The 13,525-nt window shown below is 37.2% G+C and overlaps 1 protein-coding gene across 1 annotated transcript in view; it reads right to left on the minus strand.

The window, feature by feature from the left end:
* Nucleotides 1-1,794: 1,794 nt before the first annotated feature.
* Nucleotides 1,795-13,525, minus strand: part of Dnah3 (dynein heavy chain 3, axonemal) — a 52,406-nt gene continuing 40,675 nt past the window's right edge. Inside the window, exons 66-72 of the mRNA XM_089697678.1 lie at nucleotides 12,474-12,724; nucleotides 11,733-11,890; nucleotides 10,821-10,980; nucleotides 10,011-10,202; nucleotides 3,451-3,659; nucleotides 2,852-3,062; nucleotides 1,795-2,150 (exon numbers count right to left, since the gene is read on the minus strand). Of these exons, the coding sequence (XP_089553804.1) occupies nucleotides 1,854-2,150; nucleotides 2,852-3,062; nucleotides 3,451-3,659; nucleotides 10,011-10,202; nucleotides 10,821-10,980; nucleotides 11,733-11,890; nucleotides 12,474-12,724 (1,478 nt within the window). The 3' untranslated portion in view covers nucleotides 1,795-1,853. The remainder of the gene's footprint in view (nucleotides 2,151-2,851; nucleotides 3,063-3,450; nucleotides 3,660-10,010; nucleotides 10,203-10,820; nucleotides 10,981-11,732; nucleotides 11,891-12,473; nucleotides 12,725-13,525) is intronic.

A 13,525-nucleotide genomic window follows, 5' to 3' on the forward strand; every position in this document is an offset into this window, starting at 1 on the left:
TAGCGAGACTGAATGCATTCTGTCCTTTCTGAATACAGATTTTGAATTAATATTAAGAATTTAGAGGGGTGATTGCCCCTCGGACGGATTCGTCTCAGCGTGACTGGCTAAAATGCACAAAAATAACTGAATAACCTACATGTTTAGAACTATATAGGTACTTATTAAATGTACTTTTTGGTAAACATTTTCTAATCGTGTAGGTATACAATTACAATGAAAGTTACCTATTTGTATGGACCAGTAAATATTTTATAAAAAAACATATTTTTTTTAATACTTTAAAAATTCATGAACTATCGTCATTTCACACGAAACTTTAAAGGTAAGTAAATTATATCTACTAAGGTTGGGTTTAGACCGGGAGATACTGACACAAAATTTCGAGTCATTTGTAACAAGGATGGCGGTTCTACAGGGGTCTTAGTACGCAATGACAAAAAGAAAAATGATGGTGTGAACGCTGGTACCGGCGGCTTAGTCGCGTGGGCGTTTGTCGAACTCGTCGGAAAAATAGCGAAAGTCAAACGATTTGTAACACAAAAATTTTAGAATTTACCGATAGCCCATAAAAAAGTAGTAGGCGGTAGTGTCATGCCATACTTTTCCGGTGTGACTTACAGCCCGCCATACCGATGCGAATGTGTTGATTTAAATAAAACAATCATTCAACCATTTGTACCAGGCTAACTTTTGCACAGGTAACTATCGTCGTGCAGCCATTTACGAAAATCGCCATGCCATACTTTTCGGACGATTCCAAATGGTCGCCATACCGCCGAAAATCTGCAAAAAAATTTTATTTCGCCAAACTTTTTGTACCAGTATTGCATTTGGATTTTTGGAGAGTATTTGATAAAATGTGACCATTATTATATTTGCCATACTTCTATTAGGGGGAAAAAGTGCTGTCATACTTGAAAACTTAATTTATTATTAATTTATATAAGTGAAGATTTCCAACACATAGATCTTTGAAATTTTGTATTTATATTTGTTGATCCTCAAACTTACAGGAAAAATAAGTGCCATACTGTTACAAATCGTTTGACTTTCGCTATTTTCCGACGAGTTCGACTAACGCCCACGCGACTAAGCCGCCGGTACCAGCGTTCACGCCATCGTTTTTCTTTTTGTCATTGCGTACTAAGATCCCTGTAGAACCGCCATCCTGTTACAAATGACTCGAAATTTTGTGTCAGTATCTCCCGGTCTAGTTGCACTATGTTACTTTAGCAATAACAAACATGTTAAAATAACGGTTATGGAAAATGAGTTGCACCAATTTGACAATTTTATAGATGACAACAATAATTTTAACACTAACTACAATCGCTCGTATTTCACCGGTTTCACCAAAGCTATCGTTAACGTTAAGTAACTGTTAGATGGCAGAAGCACACAGGTGTAAGTTACTGTTATTGTTAAATTTGACAATAACCTTGACTATAACTAAGATATGGTGCAAAAAAATAACCAAAAAAAAAATAAAAAATAAATAACTAAATAACCAACGAAAATATTTTCATTGATAAAACATGTAGTTAACCCAGATATACAATAAAAACTGAAGGTCCTTTTGTAGAGGCAAAGCCTAGGGAGAATAACATTTATTGTACATTTCACAAGGTATTTAATTTTGATAAGCGAATCGTCAGTTATAAGTTTTTTATGCCGTGCCTGATATAATATTTAATAATTCGTGTGAATTTAGGGCTTCATGGTCCCTTTATATCTGAATACTATACTATATATGTTAAATAGGAGGAGTGTATTTTAAATAAAAACCACAAAATCACATAAAACATTTATTAGACTAGACATATCACAGGAATTACAATTAAAAACCCTAATTAATCATCCAATTGCGTCAAACTAGCGACGCCTCTATTGATCCAATGTTTCTGTGGTATATCCGACCTTAACGTGATATACATAACAAAGTTACTGGAATGTCCTGTAGTAGCGAGCACCCCCTTTCGTTCACTTGTCTTGTATATAGGGCAGAAGTAGGAGGGAGGGGGGTTAAAGTCAACAATTAAGGCTGGTTGGAACCAAATAATGGGGATTGTGTCAAATAATATTTTCGGGTAAGACTCGTCTAGCTGCATTGTCTCGCGATTCCATCTTGCACCTTCTAGGAAGAGACCCTGTGAACATAAAATCACATGTTAGAGCATTCACGTTTTTATATTATTGGTCTGTCATGGATTTTTTTTTGGTCTGTAAAGAAATGGTGTGATTTAAACTATAGACTATAGACTAATAGTTACACAGATAAGTGCGTTCCATAAAAACACACGCACTTTATATGGCTGAAAATAAGTTTACAAAAAAATCAATTTTATTTCAACTCGAACAAAAAAATTGCATAAAATAAAGCAATAGAAGCAAACACACACACACACACACACACACTAGCAAACTTACCCACACAAACATACTGTGTTCCTGATCCTTTTTGTCCATTTGATGCGTTTGCTTGTAATTATTAAAAATAATGGTTATACCGTATGCCTAAGATAATTATTACCATGCATATGTTTAATAATAAATTAACTGAGATGATCTGCATATTTTAAAAATGTAAGCTTTTACAATGAATAGGTACTCCAGTTTGTCTTGCATCATTTCTTTTTTTTGACATCGATATTCAATAAAATCTATGTTATTGTTAGCAGATTACGACACAATCTAAATAATTTTAGTTTTTTACCAAACAATGAACCCTAAACCACATCGTCAACAAAATTACCAACCCCTCCCCTTATGATACGTAAACTTATCTTGGTTTATGCAAAGCCACATTGACAGTAAACTTAAATTCAAATGTAAAGCAAAAAACACCAACCTTACAATAAACCCCAAATATTGGCTCCTGTTCACACTCCGCCTCCATGCTGGTGATGGTGAACTCAAAGTGCACTTGGTCTATCGGTATTCTGTTGTGTCTCGAGTAGTTCTGCAGCACGCCCGTGAGGAACGACTGCGTGAAGTAGAACCCGGATATCCAGAAGACCACTGGAGGACCTTCGTCTATCCAGTCTTGGAGGAACTTCAATCTGAATAAAGAATATGTTCGATTTCAATGGCAAATTATGCTGATAATTTTGGGCATGACCAAAAGCTTGTGAAATGTCCTTGAAATATTCAAAATAATAATAATTATCTTTATTATTTGTCTTTCTTTCCCATGAAAGAAAGACAAATAATAAAGATAAAATCCATATTTTATAAGATTTTTGTGTTTGGATATATTGAGAAGGCTAGAGAGTAACATAGACTACTATTTACCGTTGCTTACCATCTCAATCCCACGGAAATCATCTTTGAATACGCGGACAGAAAATTAGAAATAAGGTTATAACTAAGAGTATGAGTAAGAGTATGGCCACAGGCGAAAATTAGCAACTAGGTACAAGGAAAGGCAACAAGGAAAACCCTACTTACCTGGCCAACAAATCCGCAACATACGATCCCAATGGCTTCATAGACGGATACGACTTGGACATCCAAGCTCCAGGCACGATTCCCTTCACGAAGGCGTTGTTGCACTCCTCCAGCTCCGCGCTCATGATGGCCAGACCCTGGGCTGCTAAGTACACGCCTTGAAGGGTACGAGCCACTACGTTTACTAGCCGGTTGTAGCGGATTAACTCCTGGATTTGAAAGATATAAATAAATCATGGGGTAATAGTACAAGTAGGCATTTATAACTATGCAAATTTGGATAATTCAATTTGTGTAAAATATAGAGAAAATCCCATTTTTAAACAATTTAAATTATATTAAAATATAATAGTTGCAATGCACTATTCAAAACCATGATATCAAGAATCAGTAAGAGGTGAATGATCGAGTGAAGAAAATGGTCCTTCGAGCCGGATGTATAAGTAACAAGTTATTTATTGTTATTCGCTATCGAAACACCAATTCGAAATATGTCATTTTTTTTCAGTTAACGCCGTCGCGCCTTACGGTCCACACGTCGCGTACAGTCTTTTTTCACGTAACTTACTTTTTACTTGCAAGTTTATAATTATCCCACATAGACTCAGTTATCACTCATCACAACCGTGAAAGTGCTACAACAATCCTCAAAATCAGTGCAGTATAACTAAAGTAATATCAGATAAGTGCAGTTAAACGTTATTATTTAAACGCGTTGCTAAGCCGATCACTCGCTGAGTCGCTCCGCATATGACTCACCGCTCCGCTTGTGCGCATGACCTCACCGCGTGACTGTGCTTACACACTGTGCGGCATACTGACTGTACTGAACGTGCAAAACAAATTAATAAGTGATTTTATAAAATAACTAGACTATAATATAATAACCGATTAATAAATAAACCATCCATTTATACGTGATCAAATAGTGTATAATTAATAAAACTGAATAATGTCTTCTCAAAAAAACTGCTCAGCCTGCCTCCTCGCAATCAGAGATAAAAACTATTTAACCTGCGCTTCAGAGAATTGTGATAAATTATTTCATCTCCTCTGCGTCAGCCCTACGGCTTTGACAACAGAACAAAAGACGCGTTTTATATGTCCTAATTGTCAAGCTACATTAAAAAAAGGCGGGGATAACTCAACAACTCCGGCGCGCACTTCTGCAGTGGAGGACAATATAACCAAACGTAAGAAAATCAGCAAATTTAGTAGCCCGCAGTCTGGTTCTATGGCTGCCGTTCAACCAGCTGGGTCTCATGACATGCAAACTCTTGCCGAAGAAATGAGACTGCTCCGTCAGTCTATGTCTAGTTTTAAAGTTGACTTGGAAAGGGTTGTTACAACACTGAACAATTACCAGGCCCAACTAGAAGGAATTTCTGCAAAAATTGAGAGCCAAGACGTGAAAATTAAACTTATTGAAGAAAAGTATCGTGAAAACGAAGATCTCCAAATAACTATATCCCAACTAAAACAACAACTCGATAATAAATCACAATCCATGCTTACAAAATCTATAGAAGTGATTGGAATTGAAGAAATGCCTAACGAAAATCCCGTGCATATTGCTCTAACCTTAGCTAATAAAATTGGTCTAAACATGTCAGAGGCGGACCTTGACAATGTTTCTAGATCCGGAACACGCAGACGGCTAGAGAAGACCGATAGCAATATCCAGGATCTTACTGCTCCTCGACCGCTTACGATCCACTTTACAAGAAAATTAAAGCGTGACGAGTTTTTAAAATCCGGTAAATCAAGAAGAAATCTCGTGAGCAAGGATATAATTGGTCAAGGCCAAGAAAGAAGGGTATACATTAACGAAAGGCTCACAAGGGATAGAAGACTGTTGTTTCGTGAAGCGCGTAAATCAGCCATTACCCACTCATTCAAATATTGCTGGATCAAAAACGGAACTATTTATCTTCGAAAATACACTGGGAGCCCTGCAATTCCAATTCAATCCTATGATGACCTCCATCGGATCTGCCCTCCCAAGTCAGACTAAAAATATAAATTTAAATATTAAGATAACTCTAAGGAAACCATTCCATGCGTACTACATTCCTGTTTTTATTTTAAATTTGATATTCTTCTTTTTTGTTTATTTTATTATTAATTCAATGGTATATTCTAAACTACTACAGATTATTCTTAAAAGTAAAAATTTATTATTTACAGTTTTACTTGTTCTAAATTTTTCTTGTTTTTTATTGTATAGATACTTTTGTCTCAATTTTTATAATGCCGATGAAGATATAAATCGGAGCTTGTTTACTGTACTAATCTTTTGTTGGTTGATCATTGAATCTGTTCTAAGCTTAAAAGTTGACACTTTATTTACACTTCCTTGGTTATGTGAATATGCTATATTTGTTGTTGTTATTTGTACACTGTTGCTTGTCAAGCCCTGTATTAGTTTTAATTGTTTCGTGGTGTTTATGGGTTTTAAATGGTTGGTGGTCTTGAATCTGTCTCTGTTTGCATCACACTTTGGAACTATCTCATTCTTAGTTATTTATTATCTCTTTAAGGTTTGCTGGAACTTTATTCTCTTTTCAAATTCATCTAAATATAAAAAACATAATAATGATTGACTTACAAGTTATACAGGACATAGATAGTTCCAATAATAAAATATGTCAAATTAAAGATTCACCAGAATTCTGCACAGATATTCTTTCTCATTCTGACCTCAATGTTATTGCAACCAACATAAGAAGTCTTAATAAGAATTTTGACAGCTTTTTAATAACTATGGCTCGTACCAAAATTGAATTTGACGTTATAATTCTAACCGAGTGCTGGCTGACTCCTCATTCTATCATCAACCAAATGTATAACTACAACTCGTTCCACACGTCAAAGCATAGTAATAGAGCTAGCGGAATAGTGATCTACGTAAAAAATAATTTAACAGCAATAGCAAAGGAACTCGAAATTACCGATTGTGTAAACCTATACATTGAAATAGCTGATTTCTTTTCAATCCTTGCGGTTTACAGATCACCCTCTTTAAATCCAAACCTTTTCCTTCAATCTTTATCTCAAACCTTACGTTGTCAAAAAAACTTTCCTTGTCACATCTTCACCGGAGACATAAATATAGATATACTCCCCACATCACAAACACAAGATACTTCTTCTGAATATCTTTGTATCATGGCTGAACTAGGTTATGAAAGTGATATCAACGTCCCTACTCACAATAAAACATGTCTCGACCATATATTCACTAAAACTCAACTCGATAAAATTCCAATAGTTTGTAAATCAGATGTTACCGACCACGATCTTGTTATGCTGGGGATTAGTAACAGTAAACATAAAATCTCTAACTCGAAACGCATTCATAAAAAAATAAATATAGACGCCGTGAAGCAAGATCTTCTTCAGGTGGATTGGAGTCAGGTCCTTAATTGCAATTCAGCATCAGTTGCAGCCGAAACTTTCATGACGAATATTACCGACATCATAGGAAAACACTCTAGTATGAACATAATCAGCCGTTCTAAAAACACTCTAAAGCCTTGGATGACTCCAGGTTTAATCCGATGTGGTAGGCACAAAGACAAATTACATTCCGAATTGCGAAAGGACCCTGAAAACCCGATAAAAAAGCGAATTTTCTCACGCTACAGAAACTTTTACATCTCTCTCTTGCGACGTCTCAAAGATGAATTCGACAGCAAAACACTTTCTGAAAATAAAAATAACCCCCGACCTTACTGGGAAGCCATAAAACGCATAGCACATTTAAATAGCTCAAAAACTTGTTCCTCTGGCCTTTTAAATATCAAGACCGATCCTCTTGAATCGGTAAACATTTGCAACAATTATTTCTCAAATATCGGTCAAAATCTTGCTACGTCAAAGTTAAATCAATTGAATACCACAGAAGAATCTCTTGCTTCAAACTTCATTCCATCGAATTCTCCGGTTGACTCGTTCTTTTTGAATCCTACGGACGAAAAAGAAGTCCTGGACATCATTAATGGTCTTTGTAGAAATAGCGCACCAGGATACGACAATATAAATAATGATTTTATAAAAAAGATAGCGAGCTGCATATTGTTACCCTTGACATCAATCATTAATCTCAGCATGTCATCAGGTGTTTTCCCGGAGGTATGGAAATCTTCAATTATTAATCTTCAATTATTACCCCGATACATAAATCTGGTCCCGCTTCTGAACCTAGTAATTTTAGACCAATCTCTCTACTTCCCAGTTTTTCCAAAATTTTGGAAAGATGCGTGAACAAAAGATTGGTCTCTTTTCTGGAATCACATAACCTCCTAGCTGGGCATCAGTATGGCTTCCGGAAAGGAAAGTCTACTGAAAATGCCGTCTCTGAGTTAGTGAACACAATAAGCTCTTCCCTAGACAGCGGGCAGGTGTGTGTCGGAGTATTTCTTGATCTGAGTAAGGCCTTCGACACCGTCTCAGTTCCAATCTTGATTAGGAAATTGGAAGGTGTCGGTATAAGAGGATGTGCACTGGATTGGTTCAGAAGCTACCTTCAGGGAAGAACGCAGCGTGTGAGAATTAACTCGTACGTTAGTTCGCCAGATCGCGTCACGTTTGGTGTTCCCCAAGGAAGCATTCTCGGACCGATCCTCTTTCTAATATATTTAAACGATCTCATTTCTCTCCCTCCTACCGATGCAAATATTATATGTTATGCAGATGATACTGCGATTTTATTTCATGGCCCGAGCTGGGCTGAAGTTTTTCATAAAAGCCAAAAAGGTATGTCCCAAATTATGTTGTGGCTTAATAATAATCTCCTCTCCCTCAATGCTACCAAGACGAAATTTCTGTGCTTTCATAAAACCAGGGCAACAGCTCCTAAATCTCTCCCAAAGTTTTTCATTCACATGTGCGGTAAATCTACTCACCACGATAGCATTGGCAGCGGCTGTAATTGTGATCAAATTACCAGGTCAGATTCTATAAAATACCTTGGTGTTATACTGGACGAAAAACTCACCTTTAATGAGCATATTAACGCTATGTCAACTCGAACAAGACGCCTGATATATGTAATGAAAACTCTCAGAACCAAAGTTGATAAGCACCAACTTATGACCATATATAAGGTATTATGCCAATCATTAATAACCTACTGCATTTCTGTATGGGGAGCCGCCTCAGCCTCGGTTATTATCAAACTAGAGAGAGCTCACCGTTCCATTTTAAAAGTTATGCTGCGAAAGCCCCCAGTCTATCCTACAGTGTCTCTCTACAGGGATGCTAATGTTTTAAATGTTAGAGGACTTTATATTTTACATGCAATCATCTCAATGCACAAAAAACTCTTAAAATCTAATTTTTACACAAATAACTCGAAACGGCTATTAAGAGCACCAACCCCATTGACCAAATGTTTCTTTTCCAAACGTTTTCAAAATTTTATGTTCCCATTCTTGTATAACAAATTCAGTAAACTTGTTAACTTCCGGCAATTCACATTACTCAATATTAAATCTAAATTGATAAGCATTCTAGTGTCCAAAGACTATAAGCAGACAGAACAGATCCTAAGAATACTTTAACTGTACAATTGTATAAATAAGCATATAACTTTTATTATTATTACTATTACTTTAAGTGACCATACCGTACTGATGTTCAAAGTTGCATTGTATTATACGTGTTGGACCCTATGTGAACCTCCATTTTTATTGTATAATCGTTTTATGGCCCCGCGAGACAGGCTGTGCCTAGTGCGGGGTCCGCTGTCATAATCTGTATATATATTTTAATAACCTTCTTTTGGCAAATAAATATAATTTATTTTTTTTATTTTTTTTTTATGTAAAAAGTGGCATAATTTAAAACTAATTACTGCGATCAGTGAAAAAAAAAACATTGCAAAATAGGGACATGTCATGAAAATCTAAAATTAAACGAAATGTGACATTTGCTATATACTACACTTGGTCTCCGTGATAAATTATAGTCTAACCTAATACCTAATAAGAGGAAGTTTTGTTTATTTGCCTTCTTTAATAGATACAAATATAGGCTAATATGATGGTCCTTCGAGACGGATCGTGTTGCACCCTTTGCCAGATTTTGTTTTATGGCAATAAAACAATGAGACAAGCCAAGTTTATAACGTGTATACAACGACTACATGTCGACTGATTTATTTTACATGCAGCATGTCTTATATACTATGCACTACTTGCTTGTTACAATCTTAACTCAAAAGTAAAACGTGTGCTCAATTTACCTACGTAACAATATACAGCTGATAACACTGACAAATATGTATTTAATTTATTTTTTTGACGCGACAACGTCTTATAATTCGATAGAGCCGGCTGCACGCACGAAAAAATATGACTCATGCGGCGTTACCTCGCTCTGAGGCGTTTCATAGGCTTGAAGTGCAAGCGAGAGCGCGGAACGAGCGACAAAGAAGCACAATCGGACGTTGTCACGTTCAACTATGGTCAGTAAACCGACTTTACAGACAACCAATTTTTTTCGTTCTTTATAATTTAATTTAATTTACTTATGTAGTCGCTATAGACCCCGCTCACCTGTTTAAGCACTGTATTCATACTGTTATAATACTGCACGGGGTATCTCGCGGCGACGGCGGGCACGTCGTAGGGCGGCGGCAGGCGAGCTCGCATGTCGCGCGTCAGCTCCACCACCCCACCGCCCTCACCACCCTCACTACCACCGCTTGAGGTTATGGAGGTCTGGGTGAGGAGGCAGCCGAAGAGCAGCTGAAAATAGACATAAACATAGATATTATAGATTCTTCTAGATATAAATTCTTCTTCTTCTTTGTTTATGGCCCCACCGAATAGAAGAATCAATATACAGTGTAAGTGGGGATTCAGGATTTAAAGCTACATAGATATTATTAGTGTTGTCAAAATGTAAAGCTGGCAAAGAGAGGTTATATGAAAAAACTGCCCTAAATTTTTGTTTTGAAAAAAATCCAGGTACATAATAACCATTTCGACATTACTTCTAACAATAATACGATTAAGAAATACTGAAAAAGTGTACCACAAACGACTATCCATCGAAACGAGGCAAACGATCAGACGTCATGCGCCATGTTAATAGTTAATTGTAAGTACATTAAAAGACCACGTTTATTGCTTTCCATGATGGTAAAATACTTGCTTAATCTATACAAAAAAAAAGACGTGAGGCACTCGGGGACTGCCGCGGTAAAGCTATTGCATAGCATGCCTTCAAGCCACACCTCCGCCCGTCGGAGTGGGGAGCGTGAGGTTTTTCGTTACGTAATTTCTGGATTCGGTTCCCGCGCTCAAGGCCCGCGATAGAAGCTATGCAATAGCTTAAAAACGAAAAATCATAAAATAACTTACCGCAGCCGTCTCCTTATTATCCTTAGTGATGTCCGCATTCTCGTGCAACCCAAACACTTCGGGTTTAGCGATCATCGGCAGCGCTCTGATGTGCTCGAGTACACTGTTGTACTCCATGCTTGCTGGCATGCGGTAGTCGCCGCTCGGGGAGAATGAGTAGCTGGAATAAGTCTTATGTAAGTGGGAATAAGGGTGGTTTTCGAACAAGTGAGGGTATTTTTGGAAATGAATTGTTAGAGAAGATCTTTAGACCCAGTTTCACCATGCTCTGTTAGTTTAACAAGCTGTTAATTTGTTTGACGTATAAACCAGCAAACGTAAAAGTTACTACATGTTTATTAAATTTTATACTGTGTTAGAAACATTTCAATTTAGTCGAATTACCAAACATGACAGTTATTATACAACTAGTACAAATAGCCCCAACGTGCGAAAGCATGGCATTGTCAACTATGACATTTTATATCGAACGGTTTAAAATACGAATGAATAATTCGTGAGTCGGTCAGATAATGGTCGATTTGTTAATGGTCTGTTAGATTTCCTTCTTGAAACCTGTAGAGTTGGCAACGATGTTAAAATACATGTTAATTTTAACAGTACATTAATTAATGCCTGATTTAGAAAATAACGGTGAAATCGGGTCTTAAGGTAAAAATATAGGAGATTATGTCAAGTAGTGGGTTAACAAATACAAAAAGATTCAGTATTTCAAATACAAAGAAGAATTGGCAAGAATCTAAATTGAAGAAAATATGGATTATCATTAATTTTTTTTTATAATCATGTATGTATTTAATTGTCAAAAATGTAATAATAGAAGAGTATGTCTCTTATGTGTGTCCCTTATCCTATCGAATTCGAGTATTATATCATATTATTTCTTTTTACCCAAAATGTACTTGCACTTACTCAGGATCAGCAGTGACGTCAGCATTATAAAAAGTTGAGAGCAGAGACATAATGAGTCTTCTGTCCTTGTCGTCTGTGACGCGACCGCCGTAGTTGCACTCGCCCGCCAGATAGTTCAGCGCCTCTAGCGGGGTCTCTGCGTACTCCGTGAGAAACATCTGTAAATGGGTTGCTTTTAGTGGTCGTTATCGTTTGGTGATAAAGTAGATTTGGAATAGTACTTTTGGTGTATTTAGTGTAAACAAAATTATGTAAAACATTAATTCATGCAAAATCGCGCACATGTGTGTACTCACACACTTGAGTTTTCATCTAAAATTACATTTCCGCCTGCGGCTTCGCCCGCATTTTCAAAGAAAAAGCCGCATAGTTCCCGTGGGATTTCCGGGATAAATATCCTATGTGTTAATCCAAGTTATCCTCTATATGTGTGCTAAATTGCATCGTAATCGGTTCAGTAATATTTGCGTGAAAGAGTAAAAAACATACACATACATCCATCCTCACAAAATTTTGCATCACTACATAGTATAAAACAAAGTCGCTTTCTCTGTCCCTATGTATGCTTGTATGTTCCTATGTATGCTTAAATCTTTAAAACTACGCAACGGATTTTGATGCGGTTTTTTTAATAGATAGAGTGCCAAGAGGAAGGTTTTAGTATATAATTTATTATGTTTTAGACAAAGGGGGCGAAGCCGCGGGCGGAACGCTAGTTTATAATATAGGATACACACGCACCTGCAGCTGCATGATACAAATGCGCAGGTCGCTCTCGTTGAACTCGTACTGTATGTTCCAGCCGAGCGGGCCGAACGCGCGGCGCTCCTGCACGAGCGCGTGGAAGAAGCACAGCGCGAACAGCAGCCGCCGCCACTGCTCCGTGCGCGGGCACGAGATGTAGAACTCCGCGTCGCAGATCGGGTCCGAGATGTACGAGCGGTAGATGTTGTTCTTGAGTCCCTTTGGCGCTTCGTTCGTCATCTTCACGCCTGAAGATTTGAAGTGAAACGTCTTTAGCGGCGTTGGGTATAAAATCTTAAACTCGCGTCAGGACGTGACCTGATCGAAAAAGCGTAAGACGGATGGATATCAAACATGCTCAACGTTAATAATCAAGTTTTCACTTCTGCCGGCACTCCCCCAGTGCAACCCGTCTTTTTTTTTATTAATATTGTTATCATCTGCGATCAGTCAACGGCCTATGAGCAGATATTTGGTCAGAATAATTTAGCAAGACCTTACTTTATACGCCTTAAAAATAAACGAGAAATTTTAAACTTACTCAATCCGCGAAATACGCGCATTGAGTGCACGCGCGAATTGTAATCTATGCTATTCCAGATCGTTCGATCTATATAATTTCCCAAAAATTCAATACTTTTATACACAGATTTTAGCAAGGCATTTGATTCATTGGATCATGCAATTTCGCTTAGAAATTTATCTGAAACTAGCTTTCCGCCCGCGGCTTCGCCCGCGTTTTCAACGAAAAACCCGTTCCCGTAGGATTTCCGGGATAAAACCTATCCTATGTCCTTTCTCGGGTATCAAAATATCTCTATACCAAATTTCATGCAAATTGGTTCAGTAGTTAAGGCGTGATTGAGTAACAGACAGACAGACAGAGTTACTTTCGCATTTATAATATTAGTATGGATAGGGATCCACGGGTCAATATATCAATGGAATACGTCATATCTCCAAAATCGTACTCAACTTGTTAAGATTCGAGGGTAAATTTATAGGAAAAATTCGATTTCAACTGGAGTTCCCCAATTTGGGACCTTTGT

This window comes from Colias philodice, chromosome 8 (assembly GCF_061535455.1).
Source record: "Colias philodice isolate Cphi_HAF_F1 chromosome 8, ilColPhil1 Martin Lab GWU primary, whole genome shotgun sequence".
In the NCBI taxonomy this organism is placed as follows: Eukaryota; Metazoa; Arthropoda; class Insecta; order Lepidoptera; family Pieridae; genus Colias; species Colias philodice.